At 50.1% G+C, this 27,999-nt stretch overlaps 1 protein-coding gene across 2 annotated transcripts; it reads right to left on the reverse strand.

The window, feature by feature from the left end:
* Nucleotides 1-4,158: 4,158 nt before the first annotated feature.
* Nucleotides 4,159-27,956, reverse strand: LOC116944893 (protein FAM78B-like). 2 transcript variants are annotated; one of them, XM_032958755.2, is made up of 2 exons: nt 26,914-27,956; nt 4,159-9,859 (listed from the first exon to the last, which is right to left on the reverse strand). In XM_032958755.2, the coding sequence occupies exons 1-2, from the start codon at nt 27,177-27,179 to the stop codon at nt 9,244-9,246; spliced, it is 882 nt and encodes a 293-aa protein (XP_032814646.2). In that variant the 5' UTR covers nt 27,180-27,956; the 3' UTR covers nt 4,159-9,243. The 2 variants fall into 2 exon arrangements, with proteins under 2 accessions (XP_032814646.2, XP_032814645.2); XM_032958754.2 differs by having other exon boundaries at nt 4,159-9,862; nt 26,914-27,179.
* Nucleotides 27,957-27,999: the final 43 nt, after the last annotated feature.

Genomic DNA, 27,999 nt, shown 5'->3' on the forward strand with positions numbered 1-27,999 from the left:
AACGCACGTGGGCACATTGTAAATTGAATAAAAGTGGACAGCGCTGAAAAAGTTCCGCCGGCAAGCGCGGGCAGCTCCATGCTCGAAACTTACACCGAGACGCAGAGAGAAAGAGGAAGGCTTGGATTCGAGATAGAAAAAAGTGGGGGTGGTGTGGGCGGACCGTTGCATTGCATTGCTCGGTCGAGACTAAGAACAGAGCGGCATCCAAACGAGGGAGGGGAATGGCACGGAGAATTGTTTTTCGACCGCCGCGGAGATGGAGCAGCGATTTGAGCTCGCGCGACGGCGCCGGGTAGATTGTGGCCTGGGGGGGCCGTTGGAGACGGTGACGGATACGTCCAGCAGCTCATCAAAGCGTGGCTGCTTGATGAAGACAGTGAGATGAAGGGGAAAAGCGTCGCATGCATCTCCGCACGTTCGTGCCACCTCTTCCTCCGGCGAAGGGACCAGGAACGCGTTCCCAACGCCAGTTGAGTTCATCCGCTTGGCTTTCAGGGAACCCGAACTGTTTGTTATCCATAGCCAGATGTTTGTCGGCCGTGATATTTTCCCCCCTAACGCGGCCGTGAATTATTAATCGAGCACGCGCGCGCCACCCCTAACGATGCCAAATGTTCGTCGCCTTTAGTCACCCGGTGAACAAAGCTGTCTCGCGTCAACGCGCTTGTCATGGCCTACGTTACGAGGACATTTAAGCAACAAACAAACAAAGCCACGTAGGTAAAAAATAAAACAACAAAAATCACGACGTTTCGGCCACAACACAAGCGGCCTTCATCAGGTGAAGGGACCAGGCTGTCTCGAGGACAGAGCTGGAGTGAAACACAGCCACGCTCAGACCGCGACCTTTAAGCTGTGTGCGAGGAAACAAGGTGCCTTGACAAAGGAATTAGCATAAAAATTAGCATTTGATTGGCATGATGAACGGTGTAGAGGTGGTGTACATGCGGGTGCACACCGTTCATCATGCTAAGTCGGCCAATCAAATGCTAATTCATTTGGGCCTACTCTTCCACGTGGGCCTACTCTTCCACGTGGGCCTACTCTTCCACGATGGCCTACTCTTCCACGATGGCCTACTCTTCCACGTGGGCCTACTCTTCCACGTGGGCCTACTCTTCCACGTGGGCCTACTCTTCCACGTGGGCCTACTCTTCCACGTGGGCCTACTCTTCCACGATGGCCTACTCTTCCACGTGGGCCTACTCTTCCACGATGGCCTACTCTTCCACGATGGCCTACTCTTCCACGATGGCCTACTCTTCCACGTGGGCCTACTCTTCCACGATGGCCTACTCTTCCACGATGGCCTACTCTTCCACCATGGCCTACTCTTCCACGTGGGTTTACTCTTCCACGTTGGCCTACTCTTCCACGATGGCCAGACGCCTTGGAAGAGGTGGGACTCGCTCACAACTTTACCACACCACGCGCTGCCTGCTGCTGCTCGTAGCTCGCCTCTTTCTATACTGAAGCAACCGCTTAGCTAGCCCTGGACTCGCGATACATCACGGGTTCGACCCCATCGCCGGACGCGGCAGTTGAAATAATGTTGCGAATGTACAGGGTTTTTCTAAATTATTATTTTTCCAACACCACTGAGAATTTGCAACAACAGCACGAGAAAAGTGCTGCTGCCTCCAGACTCTGGAGACCACCTGGAGAAGATTCCAGGCCACGTGCGTTGACAATTGACGGCGAACACGTGGAGAGACTTTTTGGCTTTTTGAAGCTATTGACATTACATTTGTTATCATGTCACAGTGGATTATCCGTTCCTTTTCGATTAAAAATTAAAGTTCCATGTAAGTATTCTTTGAGTCTTTCGGTAAATCCACGTAGACGATTGCTTACGTTGCGATCGAAACGTCGTGATTTTTTTTATATCTAAGTGACTTTATCGAAATATGAATTCCTGCAGTCTCGAAAGCTTTAAGTCCCATCACGCCTTTTGGCGTCATTTGGTCGAGTACCAATTGGGTCGAGGCTCAAAAGAAAGCCATCCCTTGGTGTGGACCAATCAGTTTCAAGGACAATGCATATATTATCGTAGTATGTTTTTTTGTTTGCATTTTGACTGCAGGTATTGTGGTTAATGCAGACATGAATCCTCGTAAAAAGGTTTCAGTTTTGTTGCCAGAAAAAAGGGGTGTAAAACTCTATTATTTTCCCATGCAAGTGTTAACATTCTTTTGAAACACCCTGTATCACATCCCCCCCCGCCACCCCGCGTCTGTCCACCCTGCAGGAGAGAGTGCAGCACAGCGGATGCAATTACAGTTGGTCAATGGGTAGGCCGGGCACGGTGAGGTCAATTGTGGGTGCACCCGTATCTTCAAGCGTGGGAGAGTCGACCAAATTATGATTTAAAGCTTTCGTGACTGCAGGGATTCATATTCTTGGTTCTTTCGGTAAAGTCACGTAGAAGGGAAACAATATTTTTTTTGATTATTTTATTGTTTCCCTTCTACGTGACTCTACCGAAAGAACCAAGAATATGAATCCAATAAAATAATAATAAATTAAATATATATTTTTCATTTTATTGTTTCCCTTCTACGTGACTCTACCGAAAGAACCAAGAATAGAGTCGACCAAATGTTTATTTTCGAGTCGGCTCGAGTGGTCGGCAATTGGATCGGCAGTGGCGTGAGCAAGCGAGTGCCGGGCAGCACATTTAGCTTTGCTTTATTAAAACCGGACACAGTGTACTGTATGTTGAACTTCTTTCGCACCGTATATGGCCAACCGTGCTAATAGAAGGTGCGGAGAAACGAGGGAATTGGAAACCCAGAGATGGAGTAGTTATCGCTCACGGGGTAGAGCGGCTCGCCTGTAATAATATGAATACAATTAAAACGATGCACTTGCAGTTTGTCGGGCTGGCTGTGATGAGCCGCGGTGGCTAGCAGATGTTAACTACCTCGCCTGGTATACAGGAGGTCGTGGGTTAGATTCCGACCCTGACGCCTGCTGCTGTATATTTGGAGTTTGCGTGTCCCTCTCTCATCAGCCCCACGGTGGCTAGGAGATGTTAACTACCTCGCCTGGTATACAGGAGGTCGTGGGTTCGATCCCGACCTCTGACGCCTGCTGTATATTTGGAGTTTGCGTGTCTCTCATCATCATCACGGTGGCTAGGAGATGTTAACTCCCTCGCCTGGTGTACAGGAGGTCGTGGGTTCGATCCCGACCCTGACGCATGCTGTATATTTGGAGTTTACGTGTCTCTCTCTCTCTCGTTATCATCATAGTGGCTAGGCTATGTTAACTATCTCTCCTGATATGTAGGAAGTCGTGGGTTCGATTCCGACCCAGACGCCTGCTGCTGTATATTTGGAGTTTGCGTGTCTCTCTCTCGTTATCATCACAGTGGCTAGGAGATGTTAACTACCTCGCCTGGTTAGCAGGAGGTCTTGGGTTCGATCCCGATCGTGACGCTTGCTGTATATTTGGAGTTTACGTCTCTCTCTCTCTCTCTCGTTATCATCACAGTGGCTAGGAGATGTTAACTACCTCTCCTGGTTAGCAGGAGGTCTTGGGTTCGATCCCGACCGTGACGCTTGCTGTATATTTGGAGTTTGCGTGTCTCTCTCGTCACCATCACAGTGGCTAGGAGATGTTAACTACCTCTCCTGATATGCAGGAGGTGGTGGTGGGTTCGATCCCGACCCAGACGCCTGCTGCTGTATATTTGGAGTTTGCGTGTCCCTCTCTCTCATCAGCATCACGGTGGCTAGGAGATGTTAACTACCTCGCCTGGTGCGCAGGAGGTCTTGGGTTCGATCCCGACCCAGACGCCTGCTGCTATATGTTTGGAGTTTGCGTGTCTCTCCTTCCGTGGTCGCATGGATTTTTTTCTCTATGTCCTCCGGTTTCCCCCTCCATATTTAGAATGAACATCACGCGTTTCGAGTACTGCATTTGGCTGCTATAAAAGTGCACGTGATAAGCCACTTCGTTGAGCTATCATTTGTGGCCAGGTCGCTTCTGAAAAAGAGCTACACATAGCTCAGTGGGGCCTTACCTGGTACAACATATATATTTTTTTAAGTTTAAAAAGAGTCACTGACAATCACGGACCACAGCAGCAGCTGAGAAGAGCAACCCGATCGCCTTCGGTGTTCGTCGCAAAGTCACGAGAACGCAGCATCGTTTAATATAATACAGAGCTGTACTCTTTTATTCGACAACAACAAAACGCTTCGCGATTCTTGAGGGAGGCGCTCCCGAGCGAGCTGAGCGCAGTTTTGTATAAACGTAAGAGTCCTCGTAATTGGTTAATGTGTTGGGGCTTTTTTTGGTGTGGACATTTTTTGTTGTTGCAGGTTGGTCCATTTTTTTATTTTTATTTTTTTCCATGAGAGAGAGAGAAGCCCAGACACCAGCACACATTGCAAGAAAGGGGGGTTAGGTGCAGGGGTGCAGCCACACTCACAAGTTGGGGTGGGAAGGTTATGTGTATGTGTGTTGAACTTCTTTCGCACCGTCACGTAGCCAACCGTGATCATCCGAGGCGGGGAGTCCTCGCCCATTGCCGGACGTGTCCCCGATGGTACTTGGTTAGATCGACAGTGCCACGGATAACGTGAGTCGTGGGCAGTAGTACCGCTGATAAGTGCAGTTCTCTTGTCCCATAATTATAATTACCGTATTGTGTGGATTATACACCCCCCCACCCCCACCACACTCCCTGTATTTTAAAGCTAACGTTGGGGGTAGGCGTGCGTGCGTGTGAGCAAACAAGTCGAGTGTCGTGTCGCGTTACTGACACCGGGGCACACAATTTGGGACGTGTCTTCACTTTACGGAGCGTCTTATAATACGGAGAATACGGTTACGCATATTTTACAATCTACCACGCAATTGGCCACTTGCTCAGAACTCGAGCCCCGCTGTTCGTGAGCTCCTGTCCACTTACAAAAACTTCCCTCCGTTATCACGATCAGCACTTACGTCGCCTTACTGAAGCGAGATGAAGTGGTGACTGTGTGTTTTGTCTCTTAAATATACAGTATAAATATATATGTCCAGGAGCCTTAATTTTCTCGTTAAATATTTTCTGCAGCTCAGCTCCGGACGGCTCCAGGCTCAGATGAAGCCCTTTGCTATAACTAATAATAACAACAATAATATTGCGGATGGTGCTCAGGACACTCCAAATGTGTACGACACCGGCCACCGGCCTGGTTTGGTGTGGCTCATCGATTCACTTGCCCACGAGCATGCATCACGGACCCACTCACACCTTCCAGATGCATTATCGCCGGGCGGGCATGAAACACTACAACCAGCAACGTCGATTAATCTATTTAAAAATATATATATTTTTACAAGGTAGGCTCACTGAGCCATATAGCTATTTTTCGGAAGCTATATAGCTCTTTTTCACATTTGTATATATATTATGTACATGATGAATATGCGTCAATTAAAGTGGGCTAAGTTCTACAGTCCTTTTGTCAATAAAACTGCTGGATGAAGGACTGCCCTACTCCGTGGGCAAGTCTGGACACATGTTACTCACGATAGTTGCTTAATCACGTGACACCACGCTGATATGGGGGTGGAGAGAAGGAGGAGCGGTGGCGCAGCGATTAGCACGCTGCGCTATGAACTCAGCTTACCTGAGTTTGATGTCCGGTCACAGCTAACATCGGTGGCGAATATCTGAACTGGTCTTGGGTATCCTCATTCACCGGCCCTGCACAGCGCGATGAAGTATGGTCAAATAAACCCACCCCCGTCCTTTCCTCCTGAGTGACGCAGTGTGAGCAGATATTCATCCAGCAGTAGATTGACAAGAGTACTGCAAATTCATGTTTATTTATTGTTTATAGTTACCGTATTGTACATATTTTTTCTACTGTTAACATGAGACAATAGCCCTCTCGGTGACAATTAAATTATATACAAAACAATTTCTTACAAAAAACCCACGGCTGCATGCATAGCATCATCGCTGGTCAATGATCACGGGGGTGCCGCGGTGGCGAGATGCTAATTCCCTCACCTGGTGTGCAGGAGGTTGTAGGTTCGATCCCGAACCTGACGCCTGTTGTGTATTCGGAGTTTGCGGTGTTTTCTCTCCCCCTGGCCGCGTGGTTTTTTTTTTCTCCGGGTCGTCCGGCATTTCCCTCCACTTTTAGAATTAACATCGCCATGCGTTTAGAGTGTTTGTGGCTGCTATACATTTCCACGTGATAAGCCACTTCGTTGAGCTATCATTTGTGGCCAGATCGCTTTTGAAAAAAAACAAAAACTATATAGCTCAGTGGGCCTTACCTGGTAAAATAAAATTAGTTTGAGTAAAAAAATTGCGTATTTTTTGTTTAGGTTTGGAACTACACGGACCCCGAATACGAAATACAGGGCAGGATTTGTTGTTATGCAGTTATTGCTCGCGTAAGTGACGTGATCTTGTACACCATTCCACCTGTTTATAATTAGAATGCGTAAACATGCAATGGTACGCATGATTTAAATAACTAAAATCACAGTTAACATTAGTAATCGAATAAATAAATACATCGCAAAAATGCTTACTCAGTCCAGTCATTCCAGGTGAGCGGTTGTAACCTTTGAGTTCGATTAAAATCAGCCGATTTTATTTTTTATCCGGATACAAAACAATATCGCCGTTAAATTTTACCCAGGAATCTAACGTGAAGTCTGCGAGTGATTGCGAGTGACCGTTACGTGCGTCATTTTTCGTTCGCCTCGACATCAGATTCTCGAAGAAGAAAAAAAAATCCGCTGGCTTGTTCCTCCTGAATTGCACAGTGTGACAACATTAACACACTGGGCGAAGTCTCGAGGCTGAGTCACGTTTTTCTCCCCCCGCCCCTCCCCCCCCTTACAAAAGGAACAATCAACATTTGGACGATTCACAGCCCTCTGTCAATCCGCCCATGGACGAAGGCCTCCCCCACTCCACATCAATATAATGGGAATCGTTTGACCGCACTTCACCAGGTCAGTTAGTGCGCAGTTGGTGATTAAATCCGTGGCACGCGCGAGACCATTTCAGACATCGTCGCCTTAACCGTTGGCTGTGAATCGAACTCGGCAAGTCGCTTCGGTTCACAGCGCAGCGCGTGGGCCACTGCAACCACCGTTCCACCCCACGTGGGCAAAGGGAAACTTTGGCAATTTAACTAAGCCCCCCTCCCCCCCCACACGCACCTGTCAGTATGGCTCCAGTTCCACGAAGGGAGGGGGTGGGGGCGCACACCACTTGCGGGGTTCGTGGCGTGCCGTCGACGAGCGAGTAAGGGGCTACATTCATATTTAATCAGTTCTCACCGGAGGACACAGCGCGTTCATTTATCTCGAATAAATGAATTTGTGGGGGGGGGGGGGCTGGGGGAGTTTGACTACGTCCACGTGTCGCGGTGGTGGTGGCGACGCGGTGTGGATCGTGGAGCCTCGAAAAGAATTGGGCCCCTGTCTCTTCCCCCTCCTCCTCCTCCCACCACCACCACCCCCTACCGCTCTCTGCGAACGGGCCATTCCCCGGCTGTCAGGTGCGAAAGCCCTCTACGATGAGTACGGTGGGTACAGCCTTAAAGCATCATTTGACGGGCCAGAAATAAAAAAAGAAGTGGAAGAAAGTTGGTCACAGTGATTGAATTTCACACACAAACACAAACGCGCACGCGCGCACCAAAAATGAAGTCAGCAGTTTTTGCACGCGATAAGTTCCCCTGACCTTCGTGGTTTGCTCAGGTTTGTCAGCAGAACGGAAGCATTTGTGTGTGTGTGTGAGAGAGAGAGGGAGGCTCTTGACACATTAGATCATGCTGTAAAAGAACCACTAATCTTGGCTCGCAATGACCTATGCAAATTGCATCTGGCCTTGGGCAAAAGCAATGTAACGAACGCCACATATAATCCCGTTCATTGCGGTTGAGAGACAATAAATAATGAAGCCATGTTTGTGGACTTGCCCTTTCGCAGATGCCCAGCAAAGGGAGGCTTTCAAAATCGCGATGCTACCTTGTCGAATGTTTTTGCGAAGGATTTACATCCTGCTCTCCTCCGCATAAGTGGGCGGTTGTTAAATTGTCGTATCTTCCTCTTTGTGAGTGTTATTTTGAAACAGCTCGCTCTGCAATCACAGTTGAGTTGTTGTGCCATACTGTGTTTGTGTGTGTGTGTCAAATACACATTTGAGGATGGCAGTGATTGTAATTCCGGGTGCTGCTAAAAATCAACAATCTCATCAATCACATTCAATCCGTGTTCACATTTCAGTGTTCAGATCGTCCGTTAAATAGCGTTTACTGCTTATGCTTTTTTTCTCTTAAAATATAATTGCGAATAAAAAAAAACTCCACAAATAGTTCAGCATTGGCGTCCATTAAAATGTCATTTTTGTATATTTTTTAAATCTCGGGACATTTTTTGTCTTGTCACATTGCAGTCCATGATTGTCTTGAAGATTATTTTCTCCACTATTTTGTCCTGTACAGTACTTTGTGCTCAAGTAGCTTCCATCCGAGAGAGAGAGAGAACGTCCGTCTATTTTTAAATTAAATTATCAACTCGCAAGTCACACATCGCTCTAACACTCTAACGGTAGTCTCATCGTAAGGCAAGACCGCCTCACAATCTCACAGACGCCAGGCATATTCCTTCCCAAAAATATTCCCGCGTCGGCATTTCAGTCTCATAAGAGTTTAATATTCGCAGCACCCTGATACCTGTGACATATCGGAATGCTTAGGAGGCACGCTGGAGATTTTGCTGCTTTGTGCACTGAATGCTGGCGCCGTGCGCAAATGGCGTTGAAGACAAATGGCACTGAAGATGGCTATGGAAAGACGTAAGACAGCCGGATAGCCAGACATCCCGACACCCGGGGGGCTGGGCAGTCCGACAGCCAGAGAGCCGAACAGCTAAAGAGCTGGACAGCCAGGCAGCCGGACAACCAGACAGCCGGACAACTGAATAGCTGGACAACCGCATATCCAGACAACCGGACACCAAACATAGCTTGGCAGTCAGACAGCCGAACAGCCAGATATCTGGACAGCTAAACAGCCGGGCAGCTACACAGCATGACAGCCGAACAGCCAGCCAGCTGAACAGACAGGCAGCCGGACAGCCGGGCAGCTAGACAGCCAGACAACCGACCAGCCAGACAGCCGAACAGCCAGACAGCTGAACAGCCGGGCAGCTATACAGCCAGACAACCGACCAGCCAGACAGCCGAACAGCCTGATAGTTGGGTGACTCCTACTGCTTGGGCGGGATGACCACCACGCAGGGCCCGCACTTGGGACGCCACATGAGCACCTGCGCGTCGTTGGCGCTCGGCCTCTCGAGCGCGTTGGTCGGGATGGGCTCGTTGCGCGGCAGAATCAGCGGCTGCTCCTGCCGCGCGGGGCCCACGAGGCGCGCGCGCTGCCCCAGCGGCCGCCAGGGCTCCACGTCGATACGCAGCCGCACCCGCCAGCGCACGGTGCGGAGCACGAGGCGCTCGCGCGTGTCGGGGTTCAGCGCCACCAGCCACGTGGTGAACGTCTGGTCGCGGGTCACGCGGCTGAGCCACGGCGTCGGTGGCGCCGTGCCCGCGTCGCCGCCGCCGCCGCCGCCGCTGCCGCCGCCGTGAACCGGCACGGCCCATGTGACGCTGGGGTAGAAGTTGTCGTTCATGCTGATGTGCACGCGGATCGGCTTCCTGCTGCCGCTGCTGTTGTTGTTGTTGCCGCTGCCGTTGCCACCGCCCCTGGGGGAAGCCGACATGCTCGCGGTCTCGGTGGTGTTGCCGTACCACGGGTAGCTCACGCCGTCCGAGTCTGAGATGGCCGAGACGTGCCCGTCACGCAGCGCCGGCAGCTCCCAGCTCGATCTGCTGGGAGGGAATGTCCGGTTAACGTCCCCCCACCCCACTCACCGACTCTTCTACGTTCGCAATTCCGACGGAGGTTGAAAGCTTTGATATCCGTTAGATCTGTCTGTCGGACCGTAATTGGCAAGGGAGGGGTGGGGGAGCTTATCTGGGAGACAATAGCACGGGACAACAATGGAATTCGCGGCAGTGCCCTCTGCTGCCCACAACGTAGCACAGATTCCACGGCCGACGATAGCAACCTGGGAGCGCATGCCACATATTCCCACGGTCACCCACGGGAGCCCAATTCGGGCTCGGACCCTGCACGCCAAGCTTCCGAAATCGAAAATGAGATCGTGGGGCGCAATTCCGGGGTGATTTGGTATCAACGTGGCGCGGAGCGGCGTGCGCGGAACATAATGTGTACAACAGATGGCACCATTCGGTGGTGAGCACGACGGGGGATCTGGTTTCGGTCTGGGGGATTAGGACACAACCCACACACGGCAGCAGCATCATCATCATCATGCCGTGCAATTATTCACTCTCCAGGCCACGAAGTGCATTCGACGATTCACACGTATTGCAATCGGCTATCGGGGGAGCAATGCATTTTAAATTATATCATTCATCCGATGCTTGCCTCGAGTTTAATATACAAGGTGGTCCAGATGTCTTACTCACTAACTCATCTTCTCACCCTGTGGAGGAGCGTAAGGCCGCAACAAGCCCACGCCACGCCAGACTGTCTTGAGCAACTCTCTCTGCTTCATTCATTGTCTTCTTTTTGCAGTTTCCATAAAAATGAAGGGTGATTTTTTTTCCACGGGGTGGGGTTGTTAGCCCCACGCCCAACCCCCAACCTGGGGACCAGGGCTTGTCCATTTCGTCTGTCTTCTACCCTTTGACCAGTCCGGCATGGTTGGACCCAGTGCCGGATTATCCTTGTCACAAAAGTAGCTACACATGCTACGGGCCCTGCACTTTCAAGAGCTAAATGCTTTCAAGGTATAAATTCCGTGTCAGTGATTCTGCACTTGCTCGATTACTATAGTACTATACCGCCTTCAACTTTTTATATGTAAAGGGGGGGGGGGTGATGTGAGTGGTCAATTCGTTGGATGGGTCACAAGACATCTGGGCCACCCTGTCCAACATCTTCAAATCAAGATTGAACATCAACATCGTTGAACCTGAGGCAACGCCTGCGTCGTCCGTTCATCGGCCGTTCGCAATTAGCCCTAACCCACAGAGTCTCGCTTCTTTTCTTTTCCACATCGACGAATTTCCCTTTCGCTCGCGATGCCAAGCCCACAGGGCTTAACTGGCATCGGGGCAGTTTCACCGGGCCCACGTTTTGTAACCTGCACAGCGGAGCTCAAAAATTTAGCGGCATCTGCGAGTGACCCACGGACGTCGAACAAAATCGCCAGGCTTTTCTGGCAGGGCCAGGAGTCGCCACTGTGCTGCAAGGGCGGTGGGTGGGGGTGGTGGTGGAGAGAGAGGAGAGAGAGGCCGAGCTCAACACCCCCCCCACTCCCGGCTATTCTGTAATTGGCGCGGCGTGCGACCGCCGCGAGCCGTGTGGCCACGTGCTCAGCGCGAGTGGGGTGATTGACGCGGGCCCTCGAGTTGGTGACGAACCTGCGCCTGATTATAATGTGACGCTGCATGCCTGTCAACCCCTTATCAGTGCCCTGCCTTATTACAGACCAATTCAGACCGTGTTGGTCACCCCGTGCCCCTTGTAAATCTCAACGTTCACCCGACAAAAGTCCCATCACAAGGGAGAAACACAAACGAGTAGACGGACAAGATGCAATATTTGTGCCCGTATTGAAACGGCTGTACGCCGCATGGACCTGGAAACTCAATTTCCCTGTACAAGTGTACAGGGTTAAACCGTACGGGTTGACAGCTGTGATGTTGCACGCTCCGCCGATAGCCGAAGGTGGCTTTAAAAGAGCGGCATGCCACTTTCGAGATTATTGTCCAGCAAGGGTGCACGCAGACACTGCTCGTCAATCAGTGGCGGGATCCTCCTACGTCCTGCCGAGGACCGGCAATCGCTTGGGCATCACGATGGTTGTAGTTCTTTGTAATTCTATGCGACATGAATATCATATATATTACTCTTTGGTTCTTTCGGTAAAGTCACGTAGAACGAAATAACCTGCAGTCACGAAAGCTTTAAATCAAGATTATATTTATATTGTTTTGTCGTGTGTGTGAGAAATACAGAAAAAGGTGACACCTTCCAGCTATTTCAATTTCGCACGTACAGCACACATATATCTTGCAAACGGTTGATGCTAATATTACACACTTTATTCGTGTAAGCATTCCTGTATGAAGGGTCATAGGACCATAAGGAATAGTCTATGATAATTAGTTTATGATGGTGGATGAAATAGGATAAGAAATACTAGTTTCCAAACGTTGATCGTCTCCCCAGGCCGCGTGGCTCATGATGGTTATAGCCGGTGTGTTTGTGTATATAGGGTTTCAGACAGTGCCGGATGAAGCTAGTGCGGGGCCTGTAGCACATGTTATAAAGGGGCTCTAAATAAAAATAATATTAAAACTAGATTCGAAGCTTTCGTGATTGCAGGAATGATTCTTTGGTAAATTAAATAAATAACGGAATAATTATGTAATTTATTTTTTTTCTACGTGACTTTACCAAAAGAACCGAAGAGAATATACATTTTTTTTGGATGGTAAAGTAATTGCATTTTTATTATTTGCTATAAAGCCAGATAATACGACAAATCGCTAACCTTAAACACCCAGTCGTTTATAAAAGTTTAAGGCGGTATAGTACTATAGTAATTGAGCAAGTGCAGAATCACTCAAACGGAATTGATAGCTTGAAAGCATTTAGCGCAGGGCCCTTGAAAGTGCCGGGCCCGTAGCACGTGTAGCTACTTTTGCTACTAGGATAATCCGGCACTGGTTTCAGATCTGATACCGGCGTCGTGGGAGGTTATGTGACCATACCTCACCACGCTGGTCATTGCGGATTGGTGAAGGGCGGTAGGGGCGGGCAGGCGGTCGGGGGTAGAGCATGTGCCCAGGACTGTATCAGGCGTGACACGCCGCTTACTGACGGGGCAGGAAATAAACTTCACGTACAGTCGATATAGAAAGGTTGATAGCTACTGATGATAAAGATGTGCACCTTTTTATGCGATAAGTATGTAGAGGTGGTGGTGGCTAAACCACCTCCTCCCTCCCTGCCTCCACCACTGCTACAGGACCTGCTTCAGCCGGGGAGGGCAGCACAGCCAGAGAGGGCAGCACAGCCGGGGAGGGCGATCTGCCCTCTCTGTTCTGCCAAGGAAGCGCGCCGCCACACGCACACACGTGGCAAAGATCCCCGTCATAGCCTTAAAGCAACTGTTGGGGCAAGTGCTGTTTGCGAGCACCTATGAAGGGTGCCGGCACGGCATGTCGGGGTGGGTGGGTGGCTAACACCTCGCCCGGTCAGCCTTTGTCTCCCTCGCGTTGCGTGGTTTAGACACCGCACCAGGTGGTGATTTAAGGCTGAGTCGATCTGGGGGAGGAGGCCCAGGACTCGGTTCAGATGGCCGTCAGCGGTGTGGGTGGCCGTGATCGGGAATCGAACTCGGGTGGCCGGGTTCGTAGCGCAGTGACCTAACAACCTAACCACTGCGCCACCGCTCCCCTCGTGTGGATATCGCACTCATAAAAATACAACGATCCCCCGAATAGCCGGGACAGACTGTTGGGGCAAGTGCTGTTAGCGAGCACCTATCAAGCTCGGCACGGCCACACGAGGGGGTGGGTGGCCAGCACCACGCCCGGCCGCATTTGTCTCCCCAGTGGCGATATTTACACACCGCACCAGGTACTTAGTTGAGGCTGAGTCGACAATGGAAGGAACAAGTAAGAAAGACCGCACAGAGAATGGCTTAACGACACAAAAGATTTGTGCCAGAAAGAGATGTGGCACTGCTTGAGCATATTGGCACAAGACAAGAGAGGAAAGTGGAACCAAACGACGAAACGTGCAGTGGGACACCTAAGGGGCTGTCTGCCCACATGGATCGTGATGATGATGATCATCATGTGGTCAAAAATGTGAATGGTGCAAGCAAGGCAGTGGCATTTTGCAAGTTTCCATTCGAAACATTTCACCTGTTTCTTCAGCAAAAAAAAAATCGTCCTTGGGGAAATGTATTACCGTGCTTCGGTGTTGCTCTATGACGATTTGTTCACAGCTGACGTAGAACATCCCTCTGTCAGTGGCTGGGGGAATGGCTCCCATCGCTCTGTCAGCGAGGGGATCCTTCGACCATTCTTCACCGTGCTCGTCAGCGCCGGCTGGAGAAGTTTCAGAGGACCCCCGAAGCAGTTTATGCGTCGCTGGGCACCGATGTCAGTCGTGGAATGGAACCCAGGTCGCCCGGTTCACGGCGCAGCGCGCTTACCTTCTGCGCCGCTACTCTCCGATTGCTTTATAAATTCCAGCATCGCCGAAGATCCACCGTTGTTATTGTCCGCGAGACCCGTGATTTTGACAAACGACCGTTGACCAAAACCATTGGGAGCTGTTCTAAACGTGTAGCCAACCAATGATATATGGCCAGCGTAGATGGAGGAGGGTGATGAAGAAGCAAATCGACTGGTAACATCAAGGAAGGGTGCAGCGGTGGCGTAGGTGGTTAGCGCGCCATGCTTATGAACCCAGCGTTCCGGGTGTAATCTCAGGTCACAGAGAACGTCAGGTGCTGAGCGATGTCTGAACCGATACCGGGGACACTCAACTTCTCCCAACTGCACTGGCCGGTGTGGTGAAGTATGCCGAAGAAAGCCCCAATGAATGGCACGATGTGGAGAGGCTTTCACCTTCAGCAGCGAAATTGACCAAGAATTTTTAAATTATTATCAGTATCAACCTTCAAGCAACGGAGTGGCCGCCGGGCAGATGCTTCGGAAGAGCGGAGGACGTGAGCGGATGGATATCTCAGGCTGCCAACCTTTCGCGAAGAGACGGCACAAAAGGTGTTGTATATAGACTCGCATAGGGTAGGTAAAAGTGCACAATGAAGCATGAGAGATGCGTGCTCGGAATTATATTGAGTCAGAAAGAGGAACACGCGCATTGGAAAACAAACAACACTGTGCATGTTGAACTTCTTTCGCACCGCACGTTGCCGACCGTGCTCGTAGCTATGACGCTGACTCTTAATGAAAAAGAGTGGGGCCTGGGCAGGCCGCGTTGCGAGAGGGTATCATGACCGGTGGACGAGACTGGGGATGTAACGGCAGCCAAAGGAGAGAACAAACACTGCAGAAATTAGGTTTGAAAGAAAAAAAAACATTCATGAGCAGGAGCGAAGTGAATTGTGGCATCGCCGCACCGCGCGAGTGATGGAGGTGACGTGGTGAGGTCTTCATTCAGCAGTGGATAGGCCATGACAAAGTGATGATGATCACGATTATGAAGATAGATTGATGATAGGCTAGATAGCCTACACCTGCCAGCATTCCAGAGTGTTATACCCTCACTCTACAGAGATCGGCTGTAGCATTATCAAGCCACGAGTTGGGAGTTTGAAAAGTCAGCTCAAGTTCAACATATGCCGTTCAGGCCATGATATACTCAATCAGAGTCGTCTAGCCCAACCAAGCCGCACAGACTGCATTGCATTCATCAGCGACATGCAAACAAAAAACACATGGGGTTTGTTCACGATAGTAAATTACAAGATTACGTGACACCTCCCGCACCTATTAAAAAAAAGTCCTTAATCTCCACGTATAGACCACGGCACGCCCGACCATTACGTTTGTAGAGGCGTTAACTACGCACTGTTCGATAACCTGCATTGCCACCAGGTATAAAAGGGGCAGTGCAGCGTTACCTCTGGGTACATAACGGTTGGGGTCAGACGAGGTGAAGTGGATCGTAGCCACGGTTTGGTAAGAACCAATCAGCCAGTTCCACGTGGGAATGTGTGATTGGTTCTACCTGGCCACGAACGAGTATAAGAAGGGTGACCCAACAAAGCTCGGGGAGTTCTCTCCCTACACGAAGACCGAAGCCCGGGCTGAAGGCCAGCTAGGACCCTGGACCAGCCTTCCAGCCCTTCTGAGGGCAAAGGCTCGGGTAACCAGTGGTCAGGACCCACCAGGCCAGCGGTGGGTCAGATAGCCTCCCCTAGGTCCCAGCCGGAGGACTCTAGAATAGCGGTAGACGTGTGAGTCCCGCCAAGATAGGAGGCTGTACCTCCTTAGGCTAGGATAGCGGTATACGTGTAAGTCCCGCCAAGATAGGAGGCTGTACCTCCTTAGGGTATCGGGTGAGGGGACCGGATTCCCCTCTGTGCGTGTTGAAGACTGTGTAAGGAAATAATTACAATAAACAGAGTGTGCCTCCTAAGAAGTGTATTCGTCTTTATAAACACTACACGTTTATAATGCAGTGGGCCTATTTTCATCGACTCAATGTACGCGTGCAGCCCTTTGTAGATCCGCCGCTGGACGAGGGCCTCTGTTGTGGGTCGTATGGATGTATTTGCCCATACTTGACCATTGCTCGTCAGTACGGGATTAGCGGAGGTGAGAAGAGATGCCTTGAAGCGCGGTATACAGTACAACGATACAGCCCCGCTGCAGCCTATAACACCTGTTATACTCACGGTTGGACGTCCATCCAAGCCTCATTCAGGGCTCAATTCTGCCTAGCATCCGAGATCTATCGAGATCGGGCGCATTCCACGTGATTTGGTCGTATAGGCTTTGTAGGCTACACAATCGTAGAGAGATAAAGATCCTGCGTATAGTCTTCACCGGCTTGTTGGGGCACGTTGTTGGCAGCGAACACCGATGAAGGCACGGTACGCGAGGGCGTAGGTGGACAGAACGATGCCCGACCGCGTTTGTCTCCCTAGCGGCAATGCTTTAACGCACCGCAACAGGTACTCATTTGAGGCTGAGTCGACCTAGGAGAGCCCCAGGACCGGTTCAGATATCGTCACTGGTGTTGGCCGTGAGCGGGGATTGAACGCATACACACACACAGTAAAATCACAGAAAAAAATATAATCCTTATTTTACACTAATGCATATCCTGGGACCTTCTTAAACAGGAACTGTGATCGCAAACAGACTGTTTCCTGATTTTTTTTTTTAAATTGTCATTAAAGGGCAGTTGCAATAAAATACAATTATCAAAATTCCCACTTCCTTATCAAAAGTCATAGCTCCCGTCCGTCTCTGTTGGTTCGCGGCAGAAATTTGTCTCATTTTTGTTTTATAATCTTGTGATACTGCGTTGGCAGTGGTGCAACGAGCACAAATAACACGACTGAATGCAATCGTCAATAACACTGTGGTCTTAAAATGAGAATATGTACAGGCGACAATTTTGGGCAATATCCCATCATAGCCCTCTCTGCTCTGAAGAAGGTCCATTGCCCGCAACGTCACCACCTATTACTGTACAGTACACTGTATATATTCCTTTTTTTAATGCACGTTAGTATGTTAGCGAGTGAGATGCGGGAGCTGGATTGGGGAGGCATTAATCCAGCAGTGGATTGATCTTGATTGATTTTGATGATAGTTCAATACATGTTTATGTTGTCGTTATGGTGGCAAGAATGGTCGGGGTAGAACCCTAAGCAGAATTTATTCAACATTTACCAAACGGCGGTGTGTTCTTTTTCCACGTTTCCGTGAATTTATTTGCTTTGAAATATTCCGAGTAAAATATCGATGGGTATTTGTTTTTCGACTGGCATGCACCGCAAGCGATTTTCAGGAAATGGTAAGCAGAGAGTTTGATTAACTGGGCAACATTCAGTACCGCTCCTTTATTTAATGTGCTATAGTTTCAAAATGCCACGTATTTGTGAAAGCATCCACCCCACCAATCATCTAGATTAAGGCAGGGGTCGTATCAGCCCCCAATACAAGCAAGCATAGCAGGTCTCCCTTGTAAAATATACTTGTATTCTCAATGGATTGTTTCCTGGGATAAAAATCTAAGTTATTCACTGCTTTCAAGGAACATTGAGGCATTGGTGCTCATATCTCCTGTTTACAGAGCTCAGTCAGGAATGGAAACTCCACATTCTTATGGCGGGGTTGAGTTACTCCAGATGACAACCCACTGTCGACTTCCCGCACGAAGCGCGATCATGATATTGACCCCAGAGGGATGACGGGCTGAGTCAACACCACGATTTGAACTTAACGTGCTGAAATAAACGTAACGTCGGACATCGTGGCTGAACAAGACGCACGAACCCTGCCCCCCCCCCCCCCGCGCCCCACAAAAAAGCATCGGAGAAACTCACAAAGGGAATTGGGCACACATCTTGATGCAGGACCCTCGTGCCGAAAGTCCCTGAGACTCTCTATGATAAGGCCATCGTGGGCCAAAGGGATATCCTATTAGAAGTATATTAGATGGTGCTTGTGCAAAATAATATATCTGCTGCTTGGCAGAAGGCTAAAGAGGAATGTAATCAAGCGCTCTCTTGGTACGACCCCACTGTGAAGGTGAGAATGGAGAGTTAACGTGAAGTGCAAATTTGGGTCAGGACGCTGCCTGACTTTTAATTCGTCTCGCAGTCATTGCAGTTCTTTTTGGTCTCTCGCCTGCTCGCGTCGCTCACAGTGCCGTGCGCACAAAGTTGCATTCCTTCATTCATTCACCCACCCGTAGGCTCACATCGCGAGAGTCCGTCTTCGATATCGCTTTCGTTCCGGGCAATTGCGTTGCGCTTTTAAGCCGTTCAACTGCAGCACCTCGGTAAATCCACTGCTGGATGAAGGGCACCTCCGCCCCATCCTCCACCACCGCGCCTGCCGTGGCGTTCACTGGGGTTGAAGACCAAACTTCACCACGCTGGTCGGCGCGGGTTTGGCGAACGGCAGAGGGCCCGCGAAACTGTCTCGGTTGTCACTCACCACTGACGTTAACTGTGGCCGGGGATCGAACTCAGGTGACCACCGCGTTCATAGCTTGCGTGTTAAATATACGCAAAGGCAGCAGCAGCAGAAGCAGCCAGGGAGCGTTGGCGCAGTCGTTAGCGCACTGCATTCCGAAGCCGCCGACCCAAGTTCGAACCCAGGCCACGGTTGAAATCATTGGTTCTATTGTGTCGACTCAGCCTTAAATCGGCATCTAATCCGATCTGCAAAACCTCAGCGCTGATATGAGGTGGTGGGAGCGGGGTTGGCTGAAGTTAACCATTGGCAGTATTTCGTGAATTAGTGCTGTTCGTCTGTGTGCGCATTGGTTAGCGAGCTTATATCGTAGAAACGGTCCTGACACCCCCTCCCCCACCACCACCACAGATCCCAATGCCTTTGTTTGCTGGCGCGCGAGGTCGTGCGTTTGACGAGACCTATCCACGGTATGATGATTATGTGCGGCCGGCACCGGGCTATCGCGGGGCATTTATACGCGGCTCATGCGATCGCAGATGTATAACGCATAAGCGAAATCGCCCGGGTAGTTTCCCATTAGGGCCAGGATCAATAGACGAGGTGACCTTGCGAGCCACGGAATCGATGCGACAAATTCTGCTACCCGTGATATGTTAAAGTCCTTGCGAACAAACACCGGCATCATTAAAAATGAAAGCTCCCCCCCTTTTCCTTAACAGAGAGCTGCTCCGGTGTGGAGCGGTGGCGCAGTGGTTAGTGCGCTATATATGACGATACATATGATACGTAGTCCGTGGTTAATATCAGTGGCGATATACATTTATGAACCGGGGTTTGGGCCCTGCGTTACCAACCGAGTCCGGTTCGACACCACGCCTTTCATCAACCAGCTGATCACTCCGGCAAAAAAAGGAATCAATTATTTACAGCCCGATCAATACACTTATTGATGACGGCCTCCTCAAGCCTTGCTCTAACCCGAACTGGCCAGCGTTGGTGGAGTATTGTTAAATCAACCACCCCATGACCGACGCAGAAATGGGTGAGGCTTTAATCCAGCAGTGGATTAACGAAGGATTGGTACATTATAGGTGATTGTATTATCTAATCACAAAGATCCCCCGTAGAGCATGAACAGACTGTTGGGGTAAGTGATGTTACTAAAGCCGGAAGGACACACGAGGGGGTGGGTGGCAATCACCACGCCCGGTCGCCTTTGTATCCCACAGTGCTGACGCTTACACGCCACACTAGACATTAATTTAAGGGATGAGTCAGATATTCGTCGCTGATGTTGGCCGTGAGCGGGAATCGAACTCAAGTCGGCGGTACAGGTAACACTAAAAACAACAACAGGATCACTTCTCCACCAGCGTGCATTCTACACACACACACAACATCACCCACGCGCATCACCCACGCGCATCACCCACGCGCAACACCCACGCGCAACACGCACGCACAACACCCACGCGCATCACTCACGCACAACACCCATGCACAATACCCACGCACCTCACCCACGCACCTCACCCACGCGCAACACCCACGCACAACACCCACGCGCATCACCCACGCGCAACACCCACGCGCATCACCCACGCACCTCACCCACGCACCTCACCCACGCGCAACACCCACGCACATCACCCACGCGCAACACCCACGCACATCACCCACGCGCAACACCCACGCACCTCACCACGCGCAACACCCACGCACATCACCCACGCACCTCACCCACGCGCAACATCCACGCACCTCACCACGCACAACACCCACGCACCTCACCACGCGCATTACCCACGCACCTCACCACGCACATCACCCACGCGCATCACTCACGCACTTCACCCGCGCACGTGGCATCGGGCATTCCGAGTACAGTGCCCTTGTCCGCAGGAGTGGCTGTACTCCGCACGTCCCAACCTCCGCAGAGAGCCCGCCTCTCTCCCCTCCATTGAATCGCTCAAGCCTCCGACTGGCATAATTGCTCAGCCTGGCTCTGTCATCATCTGGCTGGCTGCTCTACACGTGTTCAGTTGCACCACGCCGCCACACGTGCTAAAATTAGGCCTAATTATAACAGTTTCGTTCGGTTCACACCGGCCGGGGCTGCAGGCGCCGCGCCGCGTGTGTGTGTGGGGGGGGGGGGGGGGGTGTTTTTGCTGTTGTTCATAAAATAATAATGCCAGGCAAATGTTAATGTGAAGGGTCTCCGCGAGAGCAGAGGGCAGATCTAAAGAGTCCCTCAGGAGGGTATTCTACCGGGGAGTACCCATAGTTTATCCCACCACACACGCGATCTGCCAGCTGATCGACCGGCTGGCCGTGGTGTACCCATTTCAACTGCTGCGTCCTGGATGGACAGACTCTCGAGAGTAATACATATAAAAACAACGGGATCTCGAACCCCCGACCCTTTTGGATTTGGAAGTCCGACGTACGAACAAATGACACCACGCTCTTTGGTTCTTTCGGTAAAGTCACGTAGGTAGAAAAATTAAATAAAAATAATATTTCACGACGTTTCGATCGCAACACAAGCGATGTCCTCAGGCAGAAAAAAAACCCAATAATAATCCAGCAGTAGAACTGCTGCACCAGGAAGTTCTTCGTGATTTATTTTAATTTTACTTTTCCACCTACGTGACTTTACCGAAAGAGCCAAAGAGTATGGATTCCTGCAGTCACGAAAGCTTCAAATCAAGAAATAACACCACGGTTAACATCCCCTTTAAAATAACAGACATGTCAGACCTCGAAAGCTAAGGCGGGCTTTTGAGCATGGTCCGTGCTTAGATTGGGTGACCACTCGGGGATTTGCCAGGATTTCTAAAGCCGTGCAACTGCGAGGTGTCCAGGATATGGCAGTACAGCAAATAATTTCCTCTAACTGCGTGGCGCATTCAGTACGAGTGTAACCCCCCCCTCGTATCCGTGGGCATTCTCCGGTGCCTCCAATTTGCTTGCACGTGAAGCCAAACGCTCATAGATGGAGTTGGTCAAGCATGCCAATTATTATGTTTGTATTACTCAAAACGATTCTGACACGACACAGCAAACGGAATCGTGTGCGTAAGAATTGATCATTAAGAATTAAGAACATCACATTCGAATGATATTGTCATGTTATGTTTGCACTGACAGGGCAGACGCAAGTGCAACAGAGGCTGGAGACAACGAGACAATACCAAGGACACACCAACGACGTGGGACAAAAGGATCGCGTTGTTGTTTATGCTCGGGGATGGGGGAGCGATGTCCACCTGAATTCGATTCCTGACCTCGGTGACGCATCAGTAGCGGGTGAAATCTTTAGCCGTCAAGGGCTCCCTCTCCTTCATCAACCCGCATTCATCAGCCTGGGGAAGTATGGTCCAACAGCTCCCATGGACGATACGACGTTGGGGGGGGGGGGGGTGAGAGGAGAGGTAGGTCTTCATCCAGGGGTGGATGGACAAAGTGCCGGACAATATTTTTTCATTATTATTAATTATAGCCCACGTAGCACTTGTGCTACCAGAGTGTACGTAGCCGAGATTCAAAGGGGTAGCGGCTACTTTGGGGGGTAACTTTCCGCAGTGCTGAAATGCATCGCCTTTTTCTCCGGCGCGACAACGTTACGGCAAATCTGATCGGTCAATCGAGGGTGGAGGTCATGCGTCGTTGGTGGAGCAGCTGTTAAGCAGCATTGATCCCTCTCTGCCCTATTGATTGATCTGCATTAGCGATGTGGATGTGCGTTCTTTAACGCGCCGAACGGTTTTGCGCTGTGCAGTCTCGCGAGCATGCCGGAGCGTGTCCGCCTTTTCTCTACCAACACAGCCAAGTACTGTATATGCAAAGGTGATGCAAGCGTCTATCACCGCTGGATTAGCCTATGTGGCAATCGAAATGTTACCGTATTCTCTGGTTGAAAAAGACGCTCCGGGGAAGCGAGGCGCACCCTAAACGTGGCGCTCGGTGTCAACAGAAATGCACTTGTAAATAACATTTGTGCACTTTTTGTTGTTGATGTGTGAGTAATATTTGATCTAAATCGACTCCTGTGCACCTCCCCTCTCCCTCACGCCAAAGATCCCCCGTGAAGCCTTTAACAGACTTCTGGGGCAAGTGCTTCTTTCGAGCCCCCCCCCCCCCCACTCATCCCGATACATCCCCACACAATTCACCAGCTCGCAGAGTGGTGAAGTATGGCCCAGCGCCACCACTCTTGTGAAGTTGAGTTTTGAGAAACGGCGATGGTGTCATTAAACAAGAATTCCACCTTTCTCGTTGCTTAAAGTGTAATCCAGGTGCTCCGAAAACGCGAGTCAGAAACCCTGCTTCATATAAACTAATTAAAAACTATTTTATTTATTTGTTTTACCAGGCAAGACCCACTGAGCTAAACAGCCCTTTTTCAGACGCGACTTGGTCGCAATTCATAGCTCAACGAAGTGGCTTATCACGTGGCATGTTATAGCAGCCAAACACCCTAAATACGTGTTGATTTAAACGTGGAGGGTAAAACCCTTAGGACGCGGAGAAAAATCCACGTGAGCACGTGGAGAACATGCAAACTCCAAATACACCAGCGTCAGAGTCGGAATTGAACTCACGACCTCCCGTATACCAGGCGAGGTAGTTAACATCTCCTAGCCACCGTGGCCCAGAGTCATATTTTTCAAGCGGAAATACCTTTTTGTTTGTTCTTGGCAATTTAAAGATATTAATTCCTTAACTCTGTGCTGCTGGCTACTTGATATGGAATTGTCATGATATTTGGCCCATGGGGGAGTGATTTGACTAAAACGTAATGTCGCTTGTTGGTGTGGTATTTAAAATAATAATTATATTGCTGCCATAATTCACCCACACAATGATAATATTAATAAACATCTCAAAAATGAAGTGGCCCGATATCTCAAGCATGGCATTCGTAGTGGAAATAAAGTGTCTTCAGCACTCTCTCAGACTTCTGTGGGTAAATATTTCAGGTATGACAATGTTTTCGCATTTCACATTCACTACTTACGGCCAACCATGATTGACTGACCAATGCAACATTCTAGTGATGCCTTAGCATGTCTAAGAAGCAAACAAATTGACACGAATATGCCTGAGGCCACGCTTATAACTAAGATAAATTCTAAAACTAAAAGCGTTCTAATTTTAGCCTCCAAAATATATGGCTTGGAGCTGGATCGTCGTCACCTACATGACCGAGTCAGCAAAAGGTTATTCATTGCTTTAAGTTTCGTGGTAAACACTTACACATACATACAAACCCTAAACTTCATTGTATCGAGTAACTCACCTCCAGCAGGCAGAGTGCGGTCAAAGCTGGTGGTATCAAGCTAATCTCGCTTCTGGTTACTCGCACGAAATAGTGTAGCTTCAATAGTGTAGCCTGAAGTCCAATGGACGTGTGTATGAAGACCCGAGCGTTGGGTTGCACAACTGTGAAAGTTAGTCTATATACACAGAGGGCGACGGGGTAACGGTGCAGTGGTAACACTGGTGCCTCACAGACAGAAGCAACTGGGTTCGATCCCCGACTCGTGTTGGCTTTCTCCGTGGAGTTTATGTGCTCTCTCTCCATTTTCTGCATGGGTTACCTTTGGGATGCCCTGGCTTCCTCCCATAGCTAACAAAAAAAACACCCCGTGCAATGTAACTTGTATTGGCCAAAATCCCAGTGCTTACACAAACATTCCTGCCAATCACTAAAATGGGAATTATGCACAGCGACCCATCGCCCCCCATACCACGCAAACTTGGCAGGAATCTCCTGGACAAGAGTCTTGAGACTCGGTGAGGCTTTCTTGGGCAACAATCGGAATACATTTTGATTGAAAGCTTTCGTGACTGCAGGGATTCATATTCTTGGATCTTTCGGTAAAGTCACCACGTAGAAGGGAAACAATAAAAAAATAAAAAAAACATATAAAACAATAAAATTCTCACGACGTTTCGACTGCAACACAAGCAATCATCATCAGGTGTGAAAACCACAGCACACATTTTCTTGCTGTGGTTTTCACACCTGATGATGATTGCTTGTGTTGCAGGCGAAACGTCGTGAGAATTTTTTTTGTTTTATATATTTTATTATTATTTTATTGTTTCCCTTCTACGTGGTGACTTTACCGAAAGAACCGAGAATATGAATCGGAATGAAAATAACAGAAAAGAATAGTTGAACACGCTAATATGCTGACAATGTTTCTCTTCCTTAATTATACCATGTACCAGATTGACCAGTTGGCAACTCAGTGAGACCACGAGCTCTCTTTGTCAAGGGACAAGTAAACGCCTTTTAAAGTGTTTAGTATAAAGGATACATGTTCAGCCCCTGCAACGGCTTGCTCACGCCACTGCTGGTGGAAATGTTCGCTATGCAAACCTTATAAACTAAAAACATTTTATTTTATTTTAGCAGGTAAGGCTCACTGAGCTGTATATCTCTTTTTCAGAAGCGACCTGGCCACAAATGATAGCTCAAAGAAGTGGCTTATCACGTGGAAATTTAAAGCAGCCAAATCCTCTAAGCGCATGACGATGATTCTAAATGTGGAGGGGAAAAACCGGAGGACCCGGAGATAAATCCATGCGACCACGGGGAGAGAGACACCGCAAACTCCAAATATGCAGCAGGCGTCAGGGTCGGGATCCAACTCATGACCTCTTGTATACCAGGCGAGGTAGTTAACATCTCTTAGCCACAGTACACGTGTACTATCTCGAACGCTGGTATCGCCTAAAGTTGTCAATGGAATTTGTCTCACAACACACACACAAACACATCCGGGTGGGCATTCGACCATTACGTGTGGACCAAGAGCGCACGAGTCACGGTGAATATTGTCACTGAACAAAACAAAATTAATCACGGTCGCTGGGCACACTGCCCAAAGGTCCACAACGACAATCGGCCAGTAACAAGCAGCACTGTTGAAGTTGTAATAGTAGAGAGTGTAAATGCGCTTCTTGAATTGCGCTAGGTGATTATGCTTATATAAGAACTCGGTGGGGGGAGGAAAAAGACGGTTATGTGCGGAGGGGATTCAAAGAGGAGCAGTGCGTGGTAAGAAACCGAGAGAGAAGCAGTGTGGTGAGTGAGTGAGAGTGTGGGTGAGTGATTGGGAGAGTGAGAATGTGGGTGAGTGATTAGGTTAGTGAGAGAGTGAGAGTGTGGGTGAGTGATTGGGTGAGTGAGTGAGAGTGTAGGTGAGTGATTGGGTGAGCGAGTGAGTGAGAATGTGGGTGAGTGATTGGGTGAGTGAGTGACTGAGTGTGTGGGTGAATGATTGGGTGAGTGAGAGAGTGAGAGAGTGAGAGTGTGGGTGAGTGATTGGGTGAGTGAGAAAGTGAGAGTGTGGGTGAGTGATTGGGTGAGTGAGTGACTGAGTGTGTGGGTGAATGATTGGGTGAGTGAGAGAGTGAGAGTGTGGGTGAGTGATTGGGTGAGTGAGAAAGTGAGAGTGTGGGTGAGTGATTGGGTGAGTGAGTGACTGAGTGTGTGGGTGAATGATTGGGTGAGTGAGAGAGTGAGAGTGTGGGTGAGTGATTGGGTGAGCGAGTGAGTGAGAGTGTGGGTGAGTTATTGGGTGAGTGAGTGACTGAGTGTGTGGGTGGGTGAATGATTGGGTGAGCGAGTGAGTGAGAGTGTGGGTGAGTGATTGGGTGAGTGAGAAAGTGAGAGTGTGGGTGAGTGATTGGGTGAGTGAGTGAAAGTGTGGGTGAGTGAGTGGTAAGAGTGTGGGTGAGTGATTGGGTGAGTGAGTGAGTTGTTGTGACCTGCAGTGTGGTGGTTGAACACGGCGTGGTGGATGAGACGAAACAAATCTGGTCGACCGAGCCCTGAACATTGGTGGAGGAATCAAATCATATTCACTGTATACGGTGAACAGTAGCCACGGGAATAGCGATAGAAGAGAGAGTGATGGTAAGCGCGATATGAGAGTGATAAGTAGGTGACTGTCCATCGGTGAACGATTGAACCTCAGAAACATACCTTGGGGGAGAGGAGGGGGGGGGATGGGTGTGTGGGTGTGGGGGGAAGAATGGGGCTCGCACGATGATGGATCTCACCCCCCACCCCTCCACATCCCAGGATCGCGTTAATTGCACGCGCGCTAAGTGAATTCGCGACGTACATTCCGAGCTCTCCGTAGACGTTGTGGAACTCCATGTGGTCGCACGCCTGCACGAAGCCCACGACCCACGTCTGTCCCGGTGGGATCGGGGGCACGACGAGTCGAGCCGACGCACGGAAGTAGGGCGTCTTGTAGCGCAGAACGATGGGTGACGACTCCTCCACTACGGTCGGCGTGGAGTCGATCGTGGCCGAGAACTCCTCCACCACGATGTTTTCTCGACGGAGGCGCCTCGGCTTGCAGATGAGGCTCTGAATGCAACCCATGGTGGCGGTCGGTCGGTGTCACGGGACCAGAGGTTGACCAGAGATGAGACGCGTGCCTCGATGTTCGGGACCGCTCCTGCCCAACAAACTCACCCACACACCCACCCCCTCCACCTACCTCCTCTCCTCGACCTGATTGAGATCAAGGTGTCATCGCTCCCAAAGCCGTTAATTCCACCACAACTCCAGCCGACTCCAACAATGATTGCCGTCCTATCGTCCGTTTGGGTTTTCCACCGTGGAGGCAGAAGATCACACCGTCGGTATATTTTACGTGCCACTTCGGCGGCCGCGTTGGAAAGTTGCAAACGTGTGAAGTGATTTGTCCATTTGGCGAGCCGGAGTGGAGTAGCAACGCCGGTGATGCGTCTCAGCCGCGGAATTGAGATTATCCTTCGAACCACCACCACCACCACCACGAACAACAACCACCACCACCACCACCATCCACTACGACCACGACGCGACCGTGCAATTGAAGGTTGAGCCGATGGGATGATATACACCGTGAGGTTCGGTGGGGCACGGTGTGTGAGGAGTGCTGATGGAGTGGTAGCAGCAGCGGCGGTGTCGGCGGTGGTGGTGGCGATGATGCCTATACCACTTCGCAGAGACGCCGGTCAATTTCGAAGACGCAGTCCCTCTCTCACGGCGGGGAAGAAGAAGAGGAAGACCGCGAGACGAGCAAGAGGCGATAGCTCGCGGATGCCGTACGACGCCACGCGGGTGACACGGATGACGCTGCCGCGTGCCGCACTGACAGCGACTCTAGCACCCCCCCCACTGACAGCGACTCTAGCCCCCCCCCACTGACAGCGCT

The sequence above is a fragment of the Petromyzon marinus genome, chromosome 22 (genome assembly GCF_048934315.1).
Source record: "Petromyzon marinus isolate PM22_M1 ecotype Great Lakes invasive population chromosome 22, UKy_Petmar_22M1.pri1.0, whole genome shotgun sequence".
Taxonomy (NCBI): domain Eukaryota; kingdom Metazoa; phylum Chordata; class Hyperoartia; order Petromyzontiformes; family Petromyzontidae; genus Petromyzon; species Petromyzon marinus.